This window comes from Oncorhynchus clarkii, unplaced genomic scaffold (genome assembly GCF_045791955.1).
Source record: "Oncorhynchus clarkii lewisi isolate Uvic-CL-2024 unplaced genomic scaffold, UVic_Ocla_1.0 unplaced_contig_6424_pilon_pilon, whole genome shotgun sequence".
Classification (NCBI taxonomy): domain Eukaryota; kingdom Metazoa; phylum Chordata; class Actinopteri; order Salmoniformes; family Salmonidae; genus Oncorhynchus; species Oncorhynchus clarkii.
The window spans coordinates 1-22,542 of record NW_027258211.1 but is presented as its reverse complement, the minus strand read 5'-3'; the positions used below and the strand labels follow the sequence as shown (position 1 = coordinate 22,542).

The 22,542-nt window shown below is 43.0% G+C and overlaps 1 protein-coding gene and 1 pseudogene across 1 annotated transcript; both read left to right on the top strand.

The window, feature by feature from the left end:
* The first annotated feature begins 1,465 nt into the window (after positions 1-1,465).
* Positions 1,466-9,754, top strand: LOC139396090 (ubiquitin-conjugating enzyme E2 D2). The gene is made up of 7 exons (XM_071143301.1): positions 1,466-1,831; positions 3,269-3,332; positions 4,807-4,838; positions 4,998-5,075; positions 5,300-5,405; positions 5,637-5,730; positions 6,954-9,754. The coding sequence occupies exons 1-7, from the start codon at positions 1,808-1,810 to the stop codon at positions 6,997-6,999; spliced, it is 444 nt and encodes a 147-aa protein (XP_070999402.1). The 5' UTR covers positions 1,466-1,807; the 3' UTR covers positions 7,000-9,754.
* An 826-nt stretch (positions 9,755-10,580) lies between these two features.
* LOC139396091 (CXXC-type zinc finger protein 5-like) lies at positions 10,581-13,636 on the top strand (annotated as a pseudogene).
* Positions 13,637-22,542: the final 8,906 nt, after the last annotated feature.

The window sequence follows — 22,542 nt, the reverse complement described above, 5'->3', positions numbered from 1 at the left end:
ATAACAATAATAATGGTTTATTTATTTTATTATACGTGATCTGGCCCTATGGGGGATCTGCCTCAAAGCTTAGATAAGAACATTCATTATTGTGGAAGCATTACCCATCTATCTGTAAAGGGTATCAGGTTTAGGGAACGCAACATATAGGCCTAACAATACATATTGTCCTCTGCAGTGGCCTTTTGTGTGAGAATACACACTAGTACAGGTCATTGCAAACAGACCTTTGTATATAACAACATTTTGTTTATTTTTTATAAGAAAAAGTTATGTTCCATCATAAATAGCAGTAGCTTCTCAGTAGCCTAGGCTACACACAGTGCACTACACTTGTCCTCTATACCAAGAGGTCTGAACATTTATGGCACAGGGGGTAGTGCCTGCCTGGTAGTGCACACCCTCTTTATTAAAACTTCAAACCTGGTTTATGGTAGTGGGGTGTAGAGACATCAACTGAAGCACAATAAATGACCTCGTACACCTGCTTGGATTCAGCCATTAGCCGTGGTATATTGGCCATATACCACAAACCCCCCAGGTGCCTTATTACTATTCTAAACTGGTTACCAAAGGAATTAGAATAGTACAGATCATTTTTATCAGATCATATACAATGGCTATGACAAAACATGTGTTTGTACTGCTTGAATTACGTTGGTAACCTGTTTATAATAACAATAAGGCACCTCAGGGGTTTGTGGTATTTGATCAATATACCAGGGCCAAGGGCTGCATCCAGACACTCTGCGTTGTCGAGATTAAGAACATCCCTTAGTCTTGGTATATTGGCCATATACAGTACCACACCCCTCGTGCCTTATTGCTTAAATATATCAACCACCCAGTTTATAACGGCATATAATGCATATGAGTATAGAGCAAGAACATGAATAAGAGGACCATTATCTGTTATTACTTTATTCTTTAGCCATATTATCTCATTTCCCTTATTAGTATTATTAGGCTGCTTTCCACATAGGTCAATATATATAATGTTCATGTGAAAAACGAATTAACGATATGTCAAAACAGACACAAAACAGTGCATTAGTAAAGAGCTAAATGCAAAATATTTGACCTCCTATTTATACTCTGTAAAATTGTATTTAGGGTGAAGGAGGGTTCTCACTGCTCAATTTCTTCTGTAGTGGCACTACATTCTCGCGATAAGAACCTCGAATAGTCCTTATATCCCTCCGCGCTTATTATTTAACTGTCCCGTATAAATGACGTGTAATAACCCATATACATAATAATAAATCATATTTTGTAAACGATTTCCTGATGGTGGTGTGTCCAACCCCTTTCTATTGCAACTAATTTGCTGCTAGATGTTTTTAACGATTTGCTAGGCTCTCTCATGAGCTCGCAACGGTGCAAAATATATGCTTGAAAGCCATTTTGGCTCGAATCATTCATGCGAAGTATTCATATCTTGTCGCTTGTCGAGAGCCGAAATGACGTCAATTGCACCGCTATGTTGTCGGCGCGCAATCTATGGTGCTGAAACATCAGTGATGGATGCGCATGTAGGCGGAAGGGTTCCTACAAACAGCGCAAAGTGAGTGGTTTGGTAGCGGCTGCAGCAGCAGGAGGAAGGACGGTGGTTCTACCCCTAGTGTCTTTCAGTTTAGCCAGAACATTATATCGGTGTGCCCATTTTGATAGTAATCGGTGATTTGAGTATTAGACCAAGGTATTATTTGAGATATATTTTGAATAATTTCCTTCCGGACAGAGACCGGAACCGCCATTTTAATCGAGTATAACACGTTTTCGGTGACGGCAGCGCTAGCACAATACAATGGCTCTTAAAAGAATTCACAAGGTAAGAAGGAAGTCAACGACAAGGCCCAATGTTTCGCAGTTACAATAAATAAGTGATATTTGAATTTTGTCTGGTATATGTGTAATCTGAATGACGTCGGTATTAAATGTTGTGCCTTTAAAAGCTTGTTACCCACGGAGGTACGGCTAATGCTGGGCTGACGGCGTTAACCAATGCGCCTCTTTCGGTGTTCGATCCACATTTTGGGCCCTCCACCTTTTACTGCCAGTTAGCCAATTCACGTTAGCTATCTAACGTTAACTTGGCTAGTAATTTTGTTATCTTTATTCAGAGGAGATCAATGTATTTACATATTTAGAATCCAAAATAGCTGGTTTACATAATAGTCGTTAGCCAGCTAACGGCTTCTGCAGTTTGCTAGCTAGCACTGCTAATGCAGTCGGCTACGTTAGTTAGCTTGCTAGTTAGTAACTAGCCAGCTAAATATATTTAATATTTGTCCCACAAATTCAGTAAACACTTAGCTAGCTACCTAATTATGTGATAACTTGCTAGGTTATGGCTGGGAATATCGTGCCCTAACTAGCTAAAACCGTTTTCTAGCCTTCCACTCCGCTGTAATTTGACATATTAGTGTCAAACTGGGCCCCGAGTAGCGGTAGCTAACTGACCAGATGAGGTGTATTAAAAAATATAAAATAATCCTCATGTCAGCTAACTACGTAATGGAACTAGCTAACTAGTATGTTAGCTAGATATATCACCAGATGGGCCTTTTTAAAATTATTTTTTTACATGTTAATATCTTCACTCATAATAGTGATCAACCAGAATGCGTGGCAGTTGGCTAACATTTGGGCATCGTTAACCAGCTAAAGATACGGATTCATAAACTTTTGGTAGTCATGTTGACAAAAGATGGCTAGCCAAGTAGATACCAGGCAATCCCAGTAGTAGCTTCCATGACGTTGACTTAACTCATATCATGGTTATGATCTTTGGTTGTCATGTGTGTTGCTTGGGGAATATGTATATTGTTACCTAACTTTTTTAGGTAGTTCATTTCGATTACTAAAACTCAGTAGAATGAAGCTGTGTGATCAGGCAGTTTAATCTAACAATGTTTGACTGTTTGTAGGTGAACTCTTGTTACTCACTTTGTATATGTTCTAAACTCTGGTGTCACATTACTAGTGAAAACATGATTTGTCTGTGTTAGGCAGGTAGCCTAGTGGTTAAGAGCATTGGGCCAGTAACCGAAAGGTCAATGGTTTGAATCCCTGAGCTGACTAGGTTGAAGAATCTGTTGATAAAGGCATTTAACCCTAATTGCTTCTGTAAGTTTCTCTGGAGCCTGTGCTAAGTGATATAAATGGAATTGTAACGGTATTGGATTGTTCATGAACATTTGGCTGCCCCTTTGCAGACAAATGCATTCAACTAGTATTGCTAACCGATTGTATTCTCGTCTCTCAGGAGTTGAATGACTTGGCACGGGACCCACCAGCCCAGTGTTCTGCAGGACCAGTAGGAGATGACAGTAAGTAGCTCGTCATCAGGCAACACAACAATACATGTCAGTTATCGCTTTTGTTCGGACATCCTGTTCAACATTTTAGGCTTCCTGCTCTCCACATGATTTGTGTTAAAGAAGTAGTCTAGATGCAGATAATCCATAATTATTCTGAAATGTGGTGTCTTGTGCAGTCTGGTTTATCAGTAAACTCTCTCAACCAACCAGAACCACAGAGTATCTGGACTGCTTATCTCAAAATGATTACTTTAATGCCACATGTTTGTTCTAGAATCTACAGGCTCAGTGAAATGCCTTCCCTTTAAATCAGTTTCACTTTTGGTATTGGGTCAGATACCAGGAAGTCTGTGCTGGCTTACCAATGGTTCTATGGTTACATTAAGGTAGGTGAGGTAAGATGACCATCATAGCCAGGAGCAGCATGTCACTAACTGCCTTACCATACCTGGACACCATTGATACTAGATTATGTTAATTGATTGGACAGATTGCACATTTTTCCTTGTCTTACAAATTACAAAAAAATAAGCAATTTTTACAATGAGATTTATTTAGCTTATTGTGTGGAATGAACACCCAGTTTGTAAGAGCATCACTGAACATACATCTCAAGTCACTCTTTTAGTCAAATCATTGTCTTAGATGCATAGTAATTACTGTCAGACTGCTTGTTGATTATAAGAAGATATAAAGTTCAAAGCCATTAACAAACTGAGTGGTTCACTCAGACAAGTGTCAAATGCCATCTGATATCTGTCAAATTGCTGCTAAATGATATGTCTTATCAGGGAACACAGTGATGAAACAAATTGGCTTATTGTAGTTATTCCACTTTTTTTGTCTGCCTGCTTGAGAATCACTAGCTCTCAAGAACTCTCCGGCAACCATCTGAACTGGTATATACTGCCCTGTGCCCTCTGATGTGCTCAGCTCAAAAATTGGACGAATTTTAGCTTTGTCACCCATGTCCACAACTTCTTTTGGGCTTATATAACATCCCAGATAGGCTATAGTAGAGCAACCTGGGTCTTTCTGAGAGAATGGTTGTCTAATGGTTCTAAACTCGGATGTTCTCTTATTCCTTATAGATTTTCTCACATTTCTGCATTTTAGCTCAGGGTGGTAATGGTATCTTTGTTTAAAATGTAATGTTCTAGTTAGTTCTTTTCGTTGAGAGCTTTGCATTCATTCTTATCTTTAGATGGCATTCGGCCACTCCCCTGAGTTTTTAGGATGGATTACGTCAGCAATATAACATTTGCTTGAATTCAAATATCCATTTGCTTAACTACTGCACTGACATCATTCATGATATTACGTCAATCCATTTTTTTATACTGCTGGAATTGTATTATAAATCTTCTAGGATAAGTATCTAGCCCCATCCTGGGCTTTGCCTCAGCCTGACTTCATAGCATTCCTACTACCTCTCGCTACTCTGGCTGACTACATCTGGTGGTTTCACTTCTCTGTTTTTCAGTGTTTCACTGGCAAGCCACAATAATGGGACCTGTAAGTACTGACGACAATCACACTACCGTAAATATTAGCTTATATAATGTTGTATAGGACAGTGTTTCTCGACATGATTAAATTATACTAAAGACCTGTTCAACTCTGCTAAGATTGACTTGATACTAATAGTGCTGAATATTCTGCTCTCTCTAACAGAACGACAGTCCTTATCAGGGTGGGGTATTCTTCCTGACCATTCACTTTCCCACAGACTACCCCTTCAAACCGCCAAAGGTGAGACAGAAATGTGTATACACACACTGAAGTGACAGATGACATCCACTTATCGTAGTTTCTCATACACACCAGCACACACAATCATTTGTTTCTGCATCTTTTCTCTGATAGCTGTAACTGCGTCATTTCATGATGCTCCTTTTCTGTACCTGTCATCCGTTTAGTTCTTTCTTCCTCTTAACTCAACCATGTCCATTCTGTTTGTTTCTCTGGGTGTGCAGGTTGCGTTTACCACAAGAATCTACCACCCAAATATCAACAGCAACGGTAGCATCTGTCTCGACATCCTGCGATCACAGTGGTCTCCCGCCCTCACCATCTCCAAAGGTACACGGAGAAAAAAAGAAGAAAAAACACTTTGTTTTTATGTTACTAAGACTGTAAAATGTGAATATGTCCTCTTTGCTGTTTGTTTTGGAACCTGTGTCTGGTGGGGTATCTGAGTGACTGACTGAACTTCCTGTTTCTGTTTTGTAACAGTAACTGCCTAACTCATTTAAGTTCAGCTCTCCTTACCTCTGTCCTAAGCTGAACCATTAACATCGAACCTTCCCTTAGTTCTCCTGTCAATCTGCTCTCTGCTGTGCGACCCAAACCCGGACGACCCCTTAGTACCGGAGATCGCTCGCATCTACAAGACGGACAGGGAAAAGTGAGTAACTAACTAAATATCTTGCTTCAGATGAAGGTGTACTATAGGATGTCATACAAGCTCTCGAGTCAGTGGTTAAACAGGATGATCTTGTTAGATCCTTTAGATAATCCTCTGGGTGTATATGTCTGTATGCTGCAGCTGTTGAATATGTTTGTATATATATATATATATATATATATATATATATATATATATATATATATATATATATATATATATATATACTGAACAAAAATATATATACTGAACAAAAATATAAACGCAACAATTGCAAAGATTTTTACTGAGTTACAGTTCATATAAGAAAATCAGTTAATCAAAATATATTAATTAGGCTCTACTATATGGATTTCACATGACTGGGTTTACAGTTAACATCTGGTCACAAATACCTTCAAAAAAAAAAAGGAAGGGGCGTGGATCAGAACCAGTCGGTATCTGGTGTGCCCACCATTTGCCTCATGCAGTGCGAAACTTCTCCTTTGCATAGATTTATTTGTGGAATGTTGTCCCACTCCTCTTAAATGGGTGTGCGAAGTTGCTGGATATTGGCGAACTGGGACACGTTGTTATACATAGCGATCCAGAGCATCCCAAACATGCTCAATGGGTGACATGTCTGAGTAGGCAGGCTATGGAAGAACTGGGAAATGTTCCTCTTCCAGGAATTGTGTACAGATTCTTGGTCATGGGGTTGTGCATTATCATGCTGAAACATCAGGTGATGGCGGCGAATGAATGGCACAACAAAGAGCCTCAGGATCTTGTCACGGTATCTCCGTGCATTCAAATTGCCATCGATAAAATGCAATTGTGTTCGTTGTCCGTAGTTTGCCTGCAGTCAGCATGCCAATTGCACGCTCCCTCAATTTGAGACATCTGTGGCATTGTGTGACACAACTGCACATTTTAGTGGCCCTTTGTTGTCCCCAGCACAAGGTGCACCTGTGTAATGATCATGCTGTTTAATCAGCTTCTTGATATGCCATACCTGTCAGGTGGATGGATTAACTTGGCAATGAAGAAATGCTCACTAACAAGGACATAAAGACATTTGTGCACAACATTTTAGAGAAGCATTTCTGGGATCTTTTATTTCAGCTCATGAAACATGGGACCAACACTTTACATGTTGCGTTTATATTTTTGTTCGGTGTGTTAATCTGAACACTTACTCTATTCATGAACCAGAAACTCACACTCTTTCTCTTTGCTTCCAGGTACAACAGAATAGCTCGGGAATGGACACAAAAGTATGCAATGTAGTGTTGGAGTAGAATCATGGCGAAACCACCTGTACAACTAAGGTTAGGGGAGCTTTGAAAGTAAAGAGAAGTTAAAACGGATCTTGTTGGTTTCCATTGGAGTGCTTTCTTTGAGCCACACCTCCCCTTAACCAGAGCACCTCCCTCTTTCCTTTCCCCCCTCCCTTTACGACTAATTCTCCACCCTACTTAACCTGGCAGCCATGGTGTACATATTCTCAAACTTCAATCATGCCCCTTGCGTTCCCCTCCTTAATCCTGGTCATATCTCTGATGCAGGCTGGGCTACTCTCCCCTGATGTTTCCATAGGGCCCTGCCTGCGCCTTCACTCCAAATGTTCTTGACTCTAAAAGCATTCCTTATCATCTGTATGACTAGGGGGCTGTTATTTTTTTTTTTGGTGGGGAGGGGGGTCTAAAATTGAAGGATTTTTACACTCTTATACCTTATTTTGTCTCCTGATATCCCAGCTATATAGACATGATTTCAGGAAAGATTTTCACATGTTGAGTTGAGGGCACTCATGTATTTTGTATAAAATCTACAAAGGAATTATTTAAAAATCATAGCAGGCTATAAAATGGAAAACTGTATGGCCTTCTGGTCTTCTCTCAAATTATATGAAAGGACTTTAATTGATCCACTGTCCCCCACCATTGCCATAAACCAAGATTGTTTCCGTGCACGCGTCCCCCCCCCGCGCCCCCCCCAAACCCCCTTTCGCCACCTTCACCTTCAGACCACCACCTTCATTACATTCACAAACTGGAGGTTTTGGACCAGGTATTTAAAGAAAGTTTTCTTAGTTTATCCTGTGTTTTATTATTTCCCTATAACTCTTAGGTTGTATTTTTGCTATTGTTGAAATTGGAGGCGAACAACATCTTCAGGCTGTGGGGCTGGCTTGGGCTCTGGGTGTGAGGACACAAATGCTCCTCACCCAAACAAACTCTGTATATTGAATTACCTGAGAGGCTCTTTGAGCTTTGTGTGTTGATTAAACTGTGTAATAAAAACCACGACTCAAGCGTCCACTTGAGTTTCAAACATCACTGGCTGGAGAGATGGATGGAAGACAACATGTTGTTCAGCTACTGGTTTTGCCTTTGTTTTCCCCAGTCAAGTTAAAGGGGGGGGGGGGGGGGGAGCAGATTTTAAGGCTTCCTCTAAAATGTAAATAACCTGAAACCTTGGCTCTGGGAAATTGCACTTAAATGCCATAAAATGTTACTTTACCACTGGCCTTACAAATATCTGCCTGTCAATACATTGAATCACATCTTAAATAATAGGTTCCACAATAGTTGAAATGGTGATTAAGTTTGATCATTTTTATGATTACCCAGTTTTTCAGATCAAATTCTACTCATGTAGTAGCTTACTGTTTTTATCCCAAAACATCAAATTTATGTCCGATTTGACAACCTACAGTTAGTTACTTTGTAGCTATTTTTGATGATTGGATTGATTGGTCATTGCACCAGTGACGTCACTCAGTCTGGACTGGTCCAGTCTGTCAGAAAAGACTGTTCAGATGTATTCTGACTGACCTTGGTGCGCGAGATCAGAACATCTCACCGGCCAACGGACAGGATGCAAACCCCCCAGGTTTACCGTTACCTCAACTTCCATCATTGCAAATGTCAATCCCAGTAGTATTTGAAACTCATCGATTCCAGATATCTAAAGGTAAAGCTATTTATTTTATAATTCTCCAGGTTAATGTCTGAATAAGTGAACGTTAGGAATACTCATGTGAACAATTGATCAATTCAAAACAATCGCCACACTTAGCCATACCTTCACACTGTAAGCACAGCTGAAGTTATGTAGCCTAGATATAAGGACATTGTAATTGTTTACTACATTCACTAGCCCACTGCACCCAATTACACCTGAAAGCAACCTGTTGAGAGGAGCCATAAATAAATTCGCAAGGACAGTGGACACTTACCAATCATTTTAACCAGGTTGTATCTTCAAGTAGGACAACCTTGCCACCAGTGCTCAGGCTTGTGTGGCCATTGTGTTCTGCAAATCCTTGACCAACCCGATTGTTTTCATATCCTTAAGAGCGCGCCATGTGATTGCGCTTGGCACGGCAGTGGGCGCGCTAAACCCCCTGGCCTTTAATCCCGCGACAGATAGTCGCTGATTCAAATAGTCCAAGGTGTGGCCGGCTTTTATTTAGCTACTTATCGTTGCCCTGATCTCAGAGCGGTGCCCCGATCTCAGATTTCATAGAGCAGGTTATGTGGGGCCACGGTCCAGGAGGTGGAGAGGGGCTGTTGTGGCTAGGATTTATATTCCATTCGCCATGGTAATTTACCATAGGCAGGTCTATAGTAGCCTACTATCTTTACTCATCTTAAAATAAAAGGCGTTTAGTCTAGACACATTTCTTGTGTTGTAATACACAATAGCCTTCGTACGCATATCTTCGTGGATTAAAAACATCACAGAGAATAGGACTTTTAGACAGGACCTGTCCTATAGGTCTAGAAGGGTTCCATAATAGTATTTCAGAAAGCGGAGCTTGACTAATTAGTGTTGTTTATAGACCTTTATAGTAAGGTTACAGATGAAGGTATGGTCTTATGTCAAGTCTGACTTGTCTATTCCACTGTTCAAAGTAAAGCCTATAGGAATATATATTTTTTAATGTCCAACAGATACATTTTCTACTGATTATGACTGACTTGACGGTGATGTATTTTGTCCTGTATATTGTGAATAAACGTTGTCAAAGTGGTCAGACTTGAGTGTTGACTCATTCGTTTCCTGAAGCCCTAGAAGGCCGACATTATGTGGTACTGATTTTGTCTCGCTGCAAAGCAGTTTATGTGCTCCGATGTATGCCATTTTACCCACTTATACAATGCAATATTTTCTCTAGCCGCTGGGAGCTGCTCTCGCTCCACTAGCAGGCGTGAGGATTACGCAGCCCCTCTCCATTTTACTGTTGCCCAGGCCACACTACGCGCACACACACTCAGCCTCACACCACAACTGGATGTGTGCCAAACAGGACTCTCACAAGAGGTGGAGTGGACTTTCCGGTGCGCCTCTAAATTGGCCAATCTCCCCTGATGGCGACTACCCTGTTTGTTACAGTCCGGCTTCCAACACCATGACACCATGCAAGGAACACACACAACATACAATCACTCACCTGCCAGTCTGATGAATTTCATTCATAACAAAAAGTGATTCCTCAAACAGCCTTTTCCAATTTCTTAACAGTGATCTATTTCAATCAAGAGTTATTGTAGGCATAAGAAAACATTTCCTGCCATTAATTTTATTTTTAAAAGAATGACCACTTTGGCGTTATCTGTCTATGTTTTTGTAACATTTTATATGACGACACAGAAATGAAATGTACACAGGAATTCGCTGTTCGGACATATTGTGGTCATGGGGTCATTTTCTGAGTCTCACGACCATGACTCCAGTTCGCTTTTTGTGTGACGCCCCCCAAATCTATGAAGAGTGTTTGCGTGTTCCGCTCAGCGAGTGGCGGGGACGAGGAGGTGGGAATGCGAGACGGTAAAGGCGAAGGACCTATGCAGCCACCGACCTGGACAAATGGTTTACGGCTCCGTTTTCTCGGTTGATCACTGTAGATAAAGATTGGATGTGTCTAATAGTTGACAATTTCTTATGATTTTTTTCTGTCTCCCTTTATTTATTCCAATATTCGTGGAAGGCACCACGGACAAACCACTGGACGGTGGGGCTCTGGTCAGCTCGCATCGCATTGGTAGGTGCACGAATTACGAAAGGCTGTGATAATATCATATCATATATTGAAGAGAGATAAGACCTATTCATACTTTTGCAATATTATCAATTGTAAGAATTACATCACCCAAACACACACGTTGTCGTTTAGTGAGGAAACATAGCGTGTTTTATTTATCCACTGCGACCGTGTCGTGCACGCGCGTACCCTGGACTGTCACTGTGTCTAGACAAAAGGTATTTTCTTATCCTTTTCGAACTCGATGCCATTTAGAGGTAGAGATTGTATTTTCTCAAGCATGGCTCACATCGCAACTACTGTAGTCAAATCGAAATGCGCGCTCCAAATTTGACTGGCGCATATGCGCAATAGGCTATTTGTTTGTGGTATTCCATTATTGCATAGATTTGTCCCCCTTGGAACTCAGGTGCAACAACACCCTGGTCTATCTTAACTTGAATGTAGAAAGCGTCACGTTATTCAAGGCATATCGTTTTATAAGCCTCAGATGTAGCCTATATTTTGGACACATTTTACAAGCTCTCTCAAACATAGGCTAGTATTCCCTTAATTACACTTAGGCCTATGTCATCATTATCTTTCATTCACTGAAAATAAAACCAACCATCTACCAATGCCTCTCTATTAACATCTACCTCTTTTCTCCACCTCTCTCCCCATTCTTTGTCTCCTCTGTCTCCTTCCCCCTCTCCTCTATCTCCCTCTGCTCAGCTCCACAGGGTATAAAGGTATCAGAGAGGATCATGGGAATATAACAGCTGTCAGTGTGTTGTGATTGGCTAACTGACAGCTGGTCTGTTGTCACTGTTCTTACCTTGGCATTACCCCACCACCTCCCCACCTCTCACCCAGTATGGCAGATACCCTGGACATGTCTGGCCCTTCCTCTCCGGAACAGCAGAGAGCCAATAGGATCCTCAGTGAGCCTCTAAGACGAAGCCTGAAGCGCTCTCATCCCTGCTCCCTCTCAGAGTATCTCAACAACACCAACAGAATAGCCCACCACCATAGTAGCTCCAGTAGTACGGATATCAGGGGCTTCCTCCACCCCACCGCAGCGCAGCACAGGCCCAACCAGCCCAGGCAGCCCAAGCCTCACCGGGCCCCCTCCTCCAACATAGACCTCTGGGATTCCCCCAGTGGGCTTCACCTGGCTCATGCTGCAGAGCTGCTGATGAGGGCTGGGGCCTTGACACTGACCCCCACACCCAAGGACCAGGGCCCTCTGGGCGGGCTGGGGGCTGGGGGAAATGGGGAGGAGGTGGAAGGTGGGTCCAGGGTTGAAGGGGACAGCATGGGTTGTGTGACAGACTTCCTGCCACTGCTAGGCTGCTCCTGGTTCTCCTTGAACCCAGGCCTGTTTGCTCTGACAGCGGGAGGAGGGGGATTCCTGACTGGTGGTGGAGGGTCAATGGGAATGGCTGGCGTTGGGGAGGGTGTGGAGGGGTTGCGAGGCGAGAGCTCGTCCCCTGGCGGCGGGGGGGAGCTGGGAGAAGGAAGAGGAAGCGGTGCGGAGAGTGTGTGCCATGTCGACGGATGGGGAACTGTGAAGAGTGCAGCGCCTGCCGCAACCGTAAGACCGGACACCAGATCTGCAAGTACAGGAAGTGTGAGCAGCTGAAGAAGAAGGCAGCCACTGGGTTAGAGGTGAGAGGAAGTGGAGAAACACACACCTAAATACACACTATTAGAATGGCCATTCTGACTTTATTTAAGGTTTGACAACTGCTGCCCAAAATAATATACACTGAGTGCTATTTCCATGACATGGACTAACCAGGTGAATCCAGGGACGAACCCTTATTGATTTCACCTGTAAAATCTACTTTAATCAATGTATATCAAGGACAGGAGACAGGTTAAAGAAGGATTTTTATGCCATGAGACAATTGAGACATGGTTTTGTGTGTGTGAATGGCAAGACAAAATATTTAAGTGCCTTTGAACGGAGTATGGTAGTAGGTGCCAGGCTCAACCATGCTGAGGTTTTCAGGCTCAACAGTTTCCTGTGTGTATCAAGAATGGTCCACCATCCAAAGGACATCCAGCCAACTTGACAGTGGGAAGCATTGGAGTCAACATGGGCCAACATCCCTGTGGAACACTTTCGGCACCTTGTAGAGTCCATGAATTGAGGCTGTTCTGAGGGCAAATGGGGGTGCAACTCAATATTAGGAAGGTGTTCTTAATGTTTGTACACTCAGTGTATACCTCTTTAATAGTACTATGTTCATTTGTTACTGTCAATGGTCTTGAGGTGTAATAGTCTGTATACATGTGTTTGTGTTTTGAGTGGACCACTGCCTTCTGACCTTTCTCCTCTACTTTCATAGAAGATGGTGTTTCCATCAGGAGCAGCGTTTCCATGGCTACAATAGGATTCCACCTATCTTTCCCATGAACTGCCAGTCAAATTAAATAGACTCCGCCCATTTGGAATGTGATCATGGATACTCTGGGCATACAAAGTCAATTCAGGTGGCCTTGTTGGATTGGCTTGGAGAGTACAGTATCTTCGACAATCAAAAACATGAAGATGAAAACTCAATAAAGAAAAGAGAAGTCATACCAATGGATTTACATATTGTTGGGCCCAAAATGAGCCACCTCATTAACCACAGAGTATTGTTTATTCATTGAAAATGTAACTCCTTTTTATACTCCATTTTGGAACATTTTGTCATCAAAGTTTCTGACCTGGACGTTTCCATATAAGCCAAACCAAGAAGGACAGACTGGTCATAATATGATGTTTATGTTTGTTTTTCTATTCATGTCACAGCTGATACAATGATGAGTAGTAGATGTACTTAAGTCCTGATTAGTGTCTAGTTCTTACATCTCTACGGTCTGCCTTCTGAATAAAGACAAGGAAACTGCCTGTCTATGTGTGTGTTGGGATGAGTGTCTCTGTGTGTATTTTAGGGGCTGACTGATCCCTGTCTATTTCCAGTGGGGCTTTATGTAGTGTGTCTTGGGGGAGGCATGCATGATGGCCTGACAGAGTGGAGAGCCTTATCACTACATTACACACACACACACACAACCAAAACTTACACGAACAAAATATATGAAAATGTGACTCCCCACACACTCAATGCATTCACACTCATTCTCATTCCCATTCACACACTGATTCAAATGTTTAAATTCTATTCCTGATCATGCAGTATGCAGACACTCATTCTCTCTCACACAGTAATATTGTGATTGCAGAGAGTATGGCTCACACAGACAGGGGGTTTGGAGGTTGCCGTGACGATAGTTGATGAGATAGGACTTTCTTCCTCCACCGCTCACTCAGGGGGACGGGTGGATGGCGTAACCATGGAAATGGCAGGGTGAGGTGTCACGCTATAATTGGGCAATTGCTTGCACTTCCTGTGTGCCTTCAGTCAGAGAGCCTGTGTGTGTGTGTTGTTGCGCTTGTTGGCGTGTCTTACAGAGGTACTGCCCACTCAGGCAAATAATCAGGTAGCACGCTATTACTATTCCCACTGAATAAAAAACATGTCCTATTGTGCATCGCTTACTCTCGCGTACAAAGGGATGTTATATTCCCGAATCTCCACTTTCCCCTTGTGCCTTTCCAGTCATTTGGAGATGAATCCCCCTTCCTCCGGAAATCTGTGTCACCCTCTGGCCGTGAGGTCTGGAGCCGCCTCAAACGCCTGCAGAGTCTAGCTCTGATGCCCTGCAAGATGGCAGGAGAGGGGGAGGGGATACAGGAGGAGATGAAGATAGTAGGGGAAGAGTGAAGGGGCAAATGCAAAAAGAGAAAGGGAAGTGGTGGGAACGATCCCTAGAGAAATGGAGAGGTAGAGAGATGGAGGGATAAAGATGGATGCATTGTTGAAAATACAGAATAACCCTGGCTCTAAGTCTGTCCTCTCAAACCACAGTTGGACCTAGCTATGTTAGTCGCTGCAGCCAGCTGTTACATGGCTCAGTAATGCTACACTGGTTGGATCTTACTACAGCAGTGCTAGCAGGGCGTCATAGAAGAAGAGGCCATTGTTCCTGAATCCTAAAGACACACTTTCATCTGTCCTGGTGGTACATGAGACATGCTTTATTGAGTTGGTAGAGATATAGTTGTGCTGAATGTGTTCATACAGCCAGCCTGTTTCTGTCGCCACCATGCCGCTACTCGCTAATCAAGTTACCACTAGGTCCTTTTCATCCTTTTGTTAACCAGCTGCTGGGAACTCCACTAGTTAACCAGAGCATGGAACCCTCCTCTCCCTGTTTTGTTAGGGGCTTCAGAAAAAAAACTGTAATCCACCTCAGATTAATCTATATAGTTTTTAATGCATTCCACCCACATGTGTGACCTGTATGTATGTGTGTATGTGTGTGTGTGTGTGTGTGTGTGTGTGTGTGCGTGCGTGCGTGCGTGCGTGCGTGTGTGTGTGCGCGCGTGTGTGCGTGCGTGTGTGTGTGCGCGCGCGTGTGTGTGTTTGAGATCTAGGTATAATCCTATCCCAGAGCAGGGTGAAAGGCAGGTCTGGCTGTCCTTGACCTCTCTGGTCACCATGAATACAAATCACTATAAAACAACAGAGGATTCCATCTCCCCCTTTCAACTCTCTCCCTCTTTCACCTCTTTCACCTCTCTCCCTCCTTCATCTCTCTCCCTCTTTCACCTCTCTCCCTCTTTCATTTCCCTCCCTCTTTCACCTCTCTTCCCTTTTCACCTCTCTCCCCTTTTTTTTAACCTCTCTCCCTCTTTCAGCTCTCTCACCCTTTCATCTCTCTCCCTCTTTCAGCTCTCTCACCCTTTCATCTCTCTCCCTCTTTCACCTCTCTCCCCTTTTCACCTCTCTCCCCTTTTCACCTCTCTCCCTCTTTCACCTCTTTGTCCTCTCTCCTTCTTTCTCCTCTCTCCCCCTTTCATTTCCCTCCCTCTTTCACCTATCTTCCCTTTTCACCTCTCTCCCCCTTTTTTTTTACCTCTCTCCCTCTTTCACCTCTCTCCCCTTTTCACCTCTCCCCTTTTCACCTCTCTCCCTCTTTCACCTCTTTCTCCTCTCTCCTTCTTTCTCCTCTCTCCCTCTTTCAGCTCTCTCACCCTTTCATCTCTTTCCTTTTTACCTCTCACCCCCTTTCACCTCTCTCCCTCTTTCATCTGTCTCCCCTTTTCATCTCTCTCCCTCTTTCAACTCTCTCCCCTTTTCACCTCTCTCCCCTTTTCACCTCTCTCCCTCTTTCACCTCTTTCTTTTCTCTCCTTCTTTCTCCTCTCTCCCTCTTTCAGCTCTCTCACCCTTTCATCTCTTTCCTTTTCACCTCTCACCCCCTTTCACCTCTCTCCCTCTTTCATCTCTCTCCCCTTTTCATCTCTCTCCCTCTTTCAACTCTCTCCCTTATTCACCTCTTTCACCTCACTCCCTCCTTCATCTCTCTCCCTCATTCACATCTCTTTCCTTTTCACCTCTCACCCCCTTTCATCTCTCTCCCTCTTTCATCTCTCTCCCCTTTTCATCTCTCTCCCGCTTTCACCTCTCTCCCCCTTTCACCTCTCTCCCTCTTTCACCTCTCCCCCTTTCACCTCTCTCCCTCTTTCATCTCTCTCCCTCTTTCACCTCTCTCCCCCTTTCACCTCTCTCCCTCTTTCACCTCTCTCCCTCCTTCACCTCTCTCCCTCCACCTCTCTCCCTCTTTCACCTCTCTCCCCTTTTCACCTCTCTCCCTCCTTCACCTCTCTCCCCTTTTCATCTGTCTCCCCTTTTCAACTCTCTCCCCTTTCTCCTCTCTCCCCTTTTCACCTCTCTCCCTCCTTCACCTCTCTCCCACTTTCACCTCTCTCCCTCTTTCACGACTCTCCTACTTTCACCTCTCTCCCTCCTTCACCTCTCTCCCCTTTCTTCTCTCTCCCCCTTTCACCTCTCTCCCTCTTTATTAATCCTCTCTCTCTTTATTAATCTGCTCTCTCTCTTTATTAATCCCCTCTCTCTCTCTTTATTAATCCTCTCTCTCTCTTTATTAATCCTCTCTCTCTCTCTTTATTAATCCTCTCTCTCTCTTTATTAATCCTCTCTCTCTCTTTATTAATCCTCTCTCTCTCTTTATGAATCCTCTCCCTCTTTATTAATCCTCTCTCTCTCTTTATGAATCCTCATCCCTCTTTATTAATTCTCTCTCCCTCTTTATTAATCCTCTCCCTCTTTATTAATCATCTCCCTCTATTAATCCTCTCTCCCTCTTTATTAATTCTCTCTCCCTCTTTATTAATACTCTCTCTCTTTATTAATCCTCTCTCTCTTTATGAATCCTCTCTCTCTCTCTCTTTATTAATCCTCTCTCTCTTTATTAATCCCCTCTCTCTCTTTATTAATCCACTCTCTCTTTATTAATCCTCTCTCTTTATTAATCCTATCTCTATTAATCCTCTCTCTCTCTTTATTAATCCTCCCTCTCTCTTTATTAATCCTCTCTCTCTTTATTAATCCTCTCTCTCTTTATTAATCCTCTCCGTCTTTATTAATCCTCTCTCTCTCTTTATTAAACCTCTCTCTATTTATCCTCTCTGTCTCTATTTATTAATCCTCTCTCTCTTTATTAATCCTCTCTCTCTTTATTAATCCTCTCCCTCTTTATTAATCCTCTCTCTCTTTATTAATCCTCTCCCTCTTTATTAATCCTCTCTCTCTATTTATTAAACCTCTCTCTATTAATCCTCTCTCTCTCTCTTTATTAATCCTCTCTCTCTCTTTATTAATCCTCTCTCTCTCTTTATTAATCCTCTCTCTCTCTTTATTAATCCTCTCTCTCTCTTTATTAATCATCTCTCTCTCTCTTTATTAATCCTCTCTCTCTCTTTATTAATCCTCTCTCTCTCTTTATTAATCCTCTCTCTCTCTTTATTAATCCTCTCTCTCTCTTTATTAATCATCTCTCTCTCTTTATTAATCCTCTCTCTCTTTATTAATCCTCTCTCTCTCTATCTTAAACACCCTCACACATTTCTTCCACATTTTTATTCAGCTGAATTAGAAGACAACAGGTCAAATTAATTTGTGCATTGCACAAGCATATTTCACACACAATATTGAAATAACCTCCTCAAACAAATGTAGTTAGAGCGCAAATGTTCAAAACAGAATATGACCAGAAAATCTACGAGGTTAGACCGTTAGATAACAACAACTAACAAAGCAAAAGATCAGGATGGTTTGACCTATAGCCCAAACATACCACGCCCCTTATTACAGCTGGGGTTTTTCTTTTTTTTACATAATTCATGATGAGAAATTTGAAGCTAAATCTTTTCCTCCACCCCATGTACAAATGAGATACAAACCTCTTGTACATATGTAGAAATAGCTCTTGTGTTAGCCATGTCCAAACTTCTTGTGTATTTAGCTTCCAGGAGAGGTAGAACTGTATGACTACCATGCAGTCTCCAGGAACCTTTAAAGGGAGCCGTTTCACCAGAATACCAGCACCAAGCATTCCTCCCACTCAGCCGTGCATGTCCACCTTTAACTCGGCTAAGTTTGGAGCTCATATTTCTCAGCACCGTTCCTTAGGTGAGTGTCTGTCCGTAGGTCACTTGTACCTGGTATTCATATGAGCCCGTCAAGTGGGCAGTACCTCTTCTGTGTGGTTGGTTGACTGGAGGTGACCCTGGAGTTACCTGAGGTTTGGCTGCTAGCTACAGGTGAAAGGGTTTGGTGGCCACATGGGGAATGGTGGTGGGAGAGGACGTGGCAAATGCTCTCCTGAGCTGGGCCACCCGACCACCAAATGCTGGGCTCTCCTCTTCATGACTGACCACCACTAGAGAGATAGAGAGGGAAAGGATTGTAAAAATATATGTTAAGTCAATGAGCTTGAATCGAGTGTAGAGTATGTCATACACACGCACTTATGCACACACAAAAAACACTCTCTCTCTCTCTCTATCGCTCTTTCTCTCTCACCTCTTCTGCTCTGTGGGCAGGCCTTTTGTCTGGCTGACAGCTGGGGTTGGAGACAGAGGCTGATGTTGCTGCAGTGGGGTCTGTAGCAGAGGCCCCAGTCCTTTAGGTCATCTGTGCTGTAGCCTGACACACTGTCGATGCTGTCCTCCCTGGTGTCCTTTGGGTCGACCTCAGCACTGCCTGTGTACTGGTCCTCCTCAGAGTCCTTAGACCCGTCTGAGTCTTCCTGGAAATAGAAGAAGAATGGTGAGCTACATCCTGTATGGTAGAGCTGATATCTTTCTCTTTCCCTCTCTTTCTGTGTCTCATGCAAACGCAAACGCACGCACGCACACACACACACACACACACACACACACACACACACACACACACACACACACACACACACACACACACACACACACACACACACACACACACACACACACACACACACACATACACACACTTACGCTGAGTTGCATCAGTATGGCTGATTGTGAGCTGGTTTGGTGGTTCTCTCTGTCTGTCAGTAGAGACACAGTATGGATATCAACCACTAGGTTGTTAATTTCTGTACTCTGTAGTCTGGTGTTGGTACGAAGGGTCTGGAGGAGTTTGGAGGATCTAAATTCATCCACCTCTCCGATCACGCTCACACTCACATCCCCATCACGACCCAACAGCCAACGCACGCTCTTACTGTGACCTGAGGAGACAAAGAAACACACAGACACATTGAATGCCACACTGTGTAATTATCACAGATAATACAATAGAAGGTAACTCTTCAAACCTATCACTATTTTAGATCCATTGTCAGAGTTCATCATGGAGTCTGGTTGTCGTACTGGTTCCAGCCCAGCAGATGGTGCTGTTGTCTTATCAGTGAACAAACACGTCACTGACATCTACAGTAGCCTAGTTTTATCTATTGTCCAGTGTATAGGATCTACACAAACACTGCCTTAGGGTGTTTTCACATATAGTCCTCTTTAAAAGAACCCGATCTCAGTCCTCTTTAAAGTGAACTCTGAGGTAAAAATAAAAAAAAGCAAGAGAACTCAGTTTTCTTTGTATTCACACTGTCCTCTCCTTGGAATGAGGACTCAACTCTTTTGCCAGTTCACTGTTCACCTGTTTTGTGGTGTGAGTTCTCTTTGCATTCACATTGCTATGTTTAGAAAGGAACCAAGATCTTTTTCCAACATTTACTCAATGCACTCTGGGTACAAGACAAGCCATTCTGTCTTATCGGAAGCTAATAGATTGCATGTAGTTATTAGACATCATTATTATAATCAAAAGATAATATTAACATGTACATATTATTGGTAACAAAATAAATAGCTGAAGAATAACTGCAGATTTAATAACGATGTAATTGAAAATTGTACCCCCTTTAAGAGCTAGCATTGATTTGGTACCCTATTGTCTTCTCACACTATTCAAAGAGCTAGCATTGATTTGGACCCCTATTGTCTTCTCCCACAATCGAATAATCAGTGTGTGAAGCTCTCAGCCTATAGATGACATATTTCAAACAAATAAAAAAAGTGTGAAAACCCCCTTACTGACACACTAGACTATGGTCTTCACCTTCCAGTAATCACTCTGATCTGACCTTAGACCTGTGCTAATTGGTGTCATAAGTGGGATTCAACCTGTCTCTAGTTACAACCTCTAGTCTCTAGTTACAGCCAGGTCACCATTACAGTGAAATGAACACGATACACATGAACAGGCTACTAGCCTAAATTTGAAAAAATGGCCCATTTCAATTCATTAATTTCAGTTCAGATAGTTGAAAATAAGCCTATGTAATAAGGGAAGAGCACAATTGCAAGAAAAGGTGTGGAAGCAAATCATTTTGGAAATATGGATGTATTTTTTAAGCCTACAGGATGGACCACAAGCTGTGTGTGCGCGCCTGCATCCTTCCCTATATGTGTGCGCGTACTTATATCTGCTCGTGCATGTGTGACATTTAGGAGTTGTACTGTGTTGCCTACTTACTATCTTACATAAGGAGAGTGTTTCTGGGCCATGGGGCCTGTGAGAAGAATGGTGAAGTGTTTGATGCTCAACACTCTGTTCTGCTGGTCAGTTTGACACCAGGTGTTAAGAGATGACCTGGCCTGACCTTCTGCTACTAAGATGACACACACACACGCGCGCACGCACACACGTGCACACGCACACACACGTGCACACGCACACACACACACACACACACACACACACACACACACACACACACACACACACACACACACACACACACACACACACACACACACACACTCAGGTGACACAGAGCACAGATTGGAAAGACATAGTGGTAACGAGATATTCAGGGCTAAAAGCAGCGAGCCTCACCAAACCACAGGGCTTACTCAATTCTATTCACTCCTATTCAATCTGCCGGGCAGGCAGGCATGTGGAATGAATCAATCGCTGCCGCTGTGTTTCTGATTATAGAGCTCTGATGAGAGGGCTGGGTACTACACTATACTGTTCTATTAGTACCAATGGAGATTCTATATTCTATATCCTATCAGATAGAGAAAGGGACAGGAAGAGGAATAGAATGGAAAAGAGAGTGATATGGGTTAGTGAGAGAGATATGGGTTAGTGAGAGTGGTGGAACTAGGCCTGATCTGAAGGCCTTTCTCTGTAGATAAGAGTGTGGTTTCAGGGTTGTGTTTCTCAGAATAGTGGAGTGGGTGCTCAAGCATGCTCAATTACTCATTGCCTCTTTCTCTCTCCAGGTCTCTTTCTCTCTCCCTGTCTCTCTCTCCCTGTCTCTCTCTCCCTGTCTCTCTCTCCCTGCCTCTTTCTCTCCCTGTCTCTCTCTCCCTGTCTCTTTCTCTTCCTGTCTCTTTCTCTTCCTGTCTCTTTCTCTTCCTGTCTTTTTCTCTTCCTGTCTCTTTCTCTTCCTGTCTCTTTCTCTCTCCCTGTCTCTCTCTCCCTGTCTCTTTCTCTTCCTGTCTCTCTCTCCCTGTCTCTTTCTCTTCCTGTCTCTTTCTCTTCCTGTCTCTCTCTTCCTGTCTCTTTCTCTCCCTGTCTCTTTCTCTTCCTGTCTTTTTCTCTTCCTGTCTCTTTCTCTTCCTGTCTCTTTCTCTTCCTGTCTCTCTCTCCCTGTCTCTTTCTCTTCCTGTCTCTCTCTCCCTGTCTCTTTCTTTCTTCCTGTCTCTTTCTCTTCCTGTCTCTCTCTTTCTGTCTCTTTCTCTTCCTGTCTCTCTCTTCCTGTCTCTTTCTCTTCCTTTCTCTCTCTCCCTGTCTCTTTCTCTCCCTGTCTCTCTCTCCCTGTCTCTTTCTCTCCCTGTCTCTTTCTCTTCCTGTCTCTCTCTCTCTCCCTGTCTTTCTCTCCCTGCCTTTTTCTCTTCCTGTCTCTTTCTCTTCCTGTCTCTTTCTCTCCCTGTCTCTTTATATATATATATATATATATATATATATCTATATATATATATATATATATATATATATATATATATATATATATCCTGTCTCTTGTGTGTTCCTGTCTCTCTCTCCCCTGTGTGTTTGTGTTCCTGTCTCTCTCTCTCTGTCTCTTTCTCTTCCTGTCTCTCTCTCTCCCTGTCTCTTTCTCTCCCTGTCTCTTTCTCCTCCTGTCTCTCTCTCTCCCTCCCTTTTTCTCTTCCTGTCTCTTTTTCTTCCTGTCTCTTTCTCTCCCTGTCTCTTTCTTTCTGTCTCTTTCTCTTCCTGTCTCTTTCTCTTCCTGTCTCTTTCTCTTCCTGTCTCTTCCTCTTCCTGTCTCTCTCTCCCTGCCTTTTTCTCTTCCTGTCTCTCTCCCTCTCTGTCTCTTTCTCTCCCTGTCTCTTTCTCTTCCTGTCTCTTTCTCTTTCTC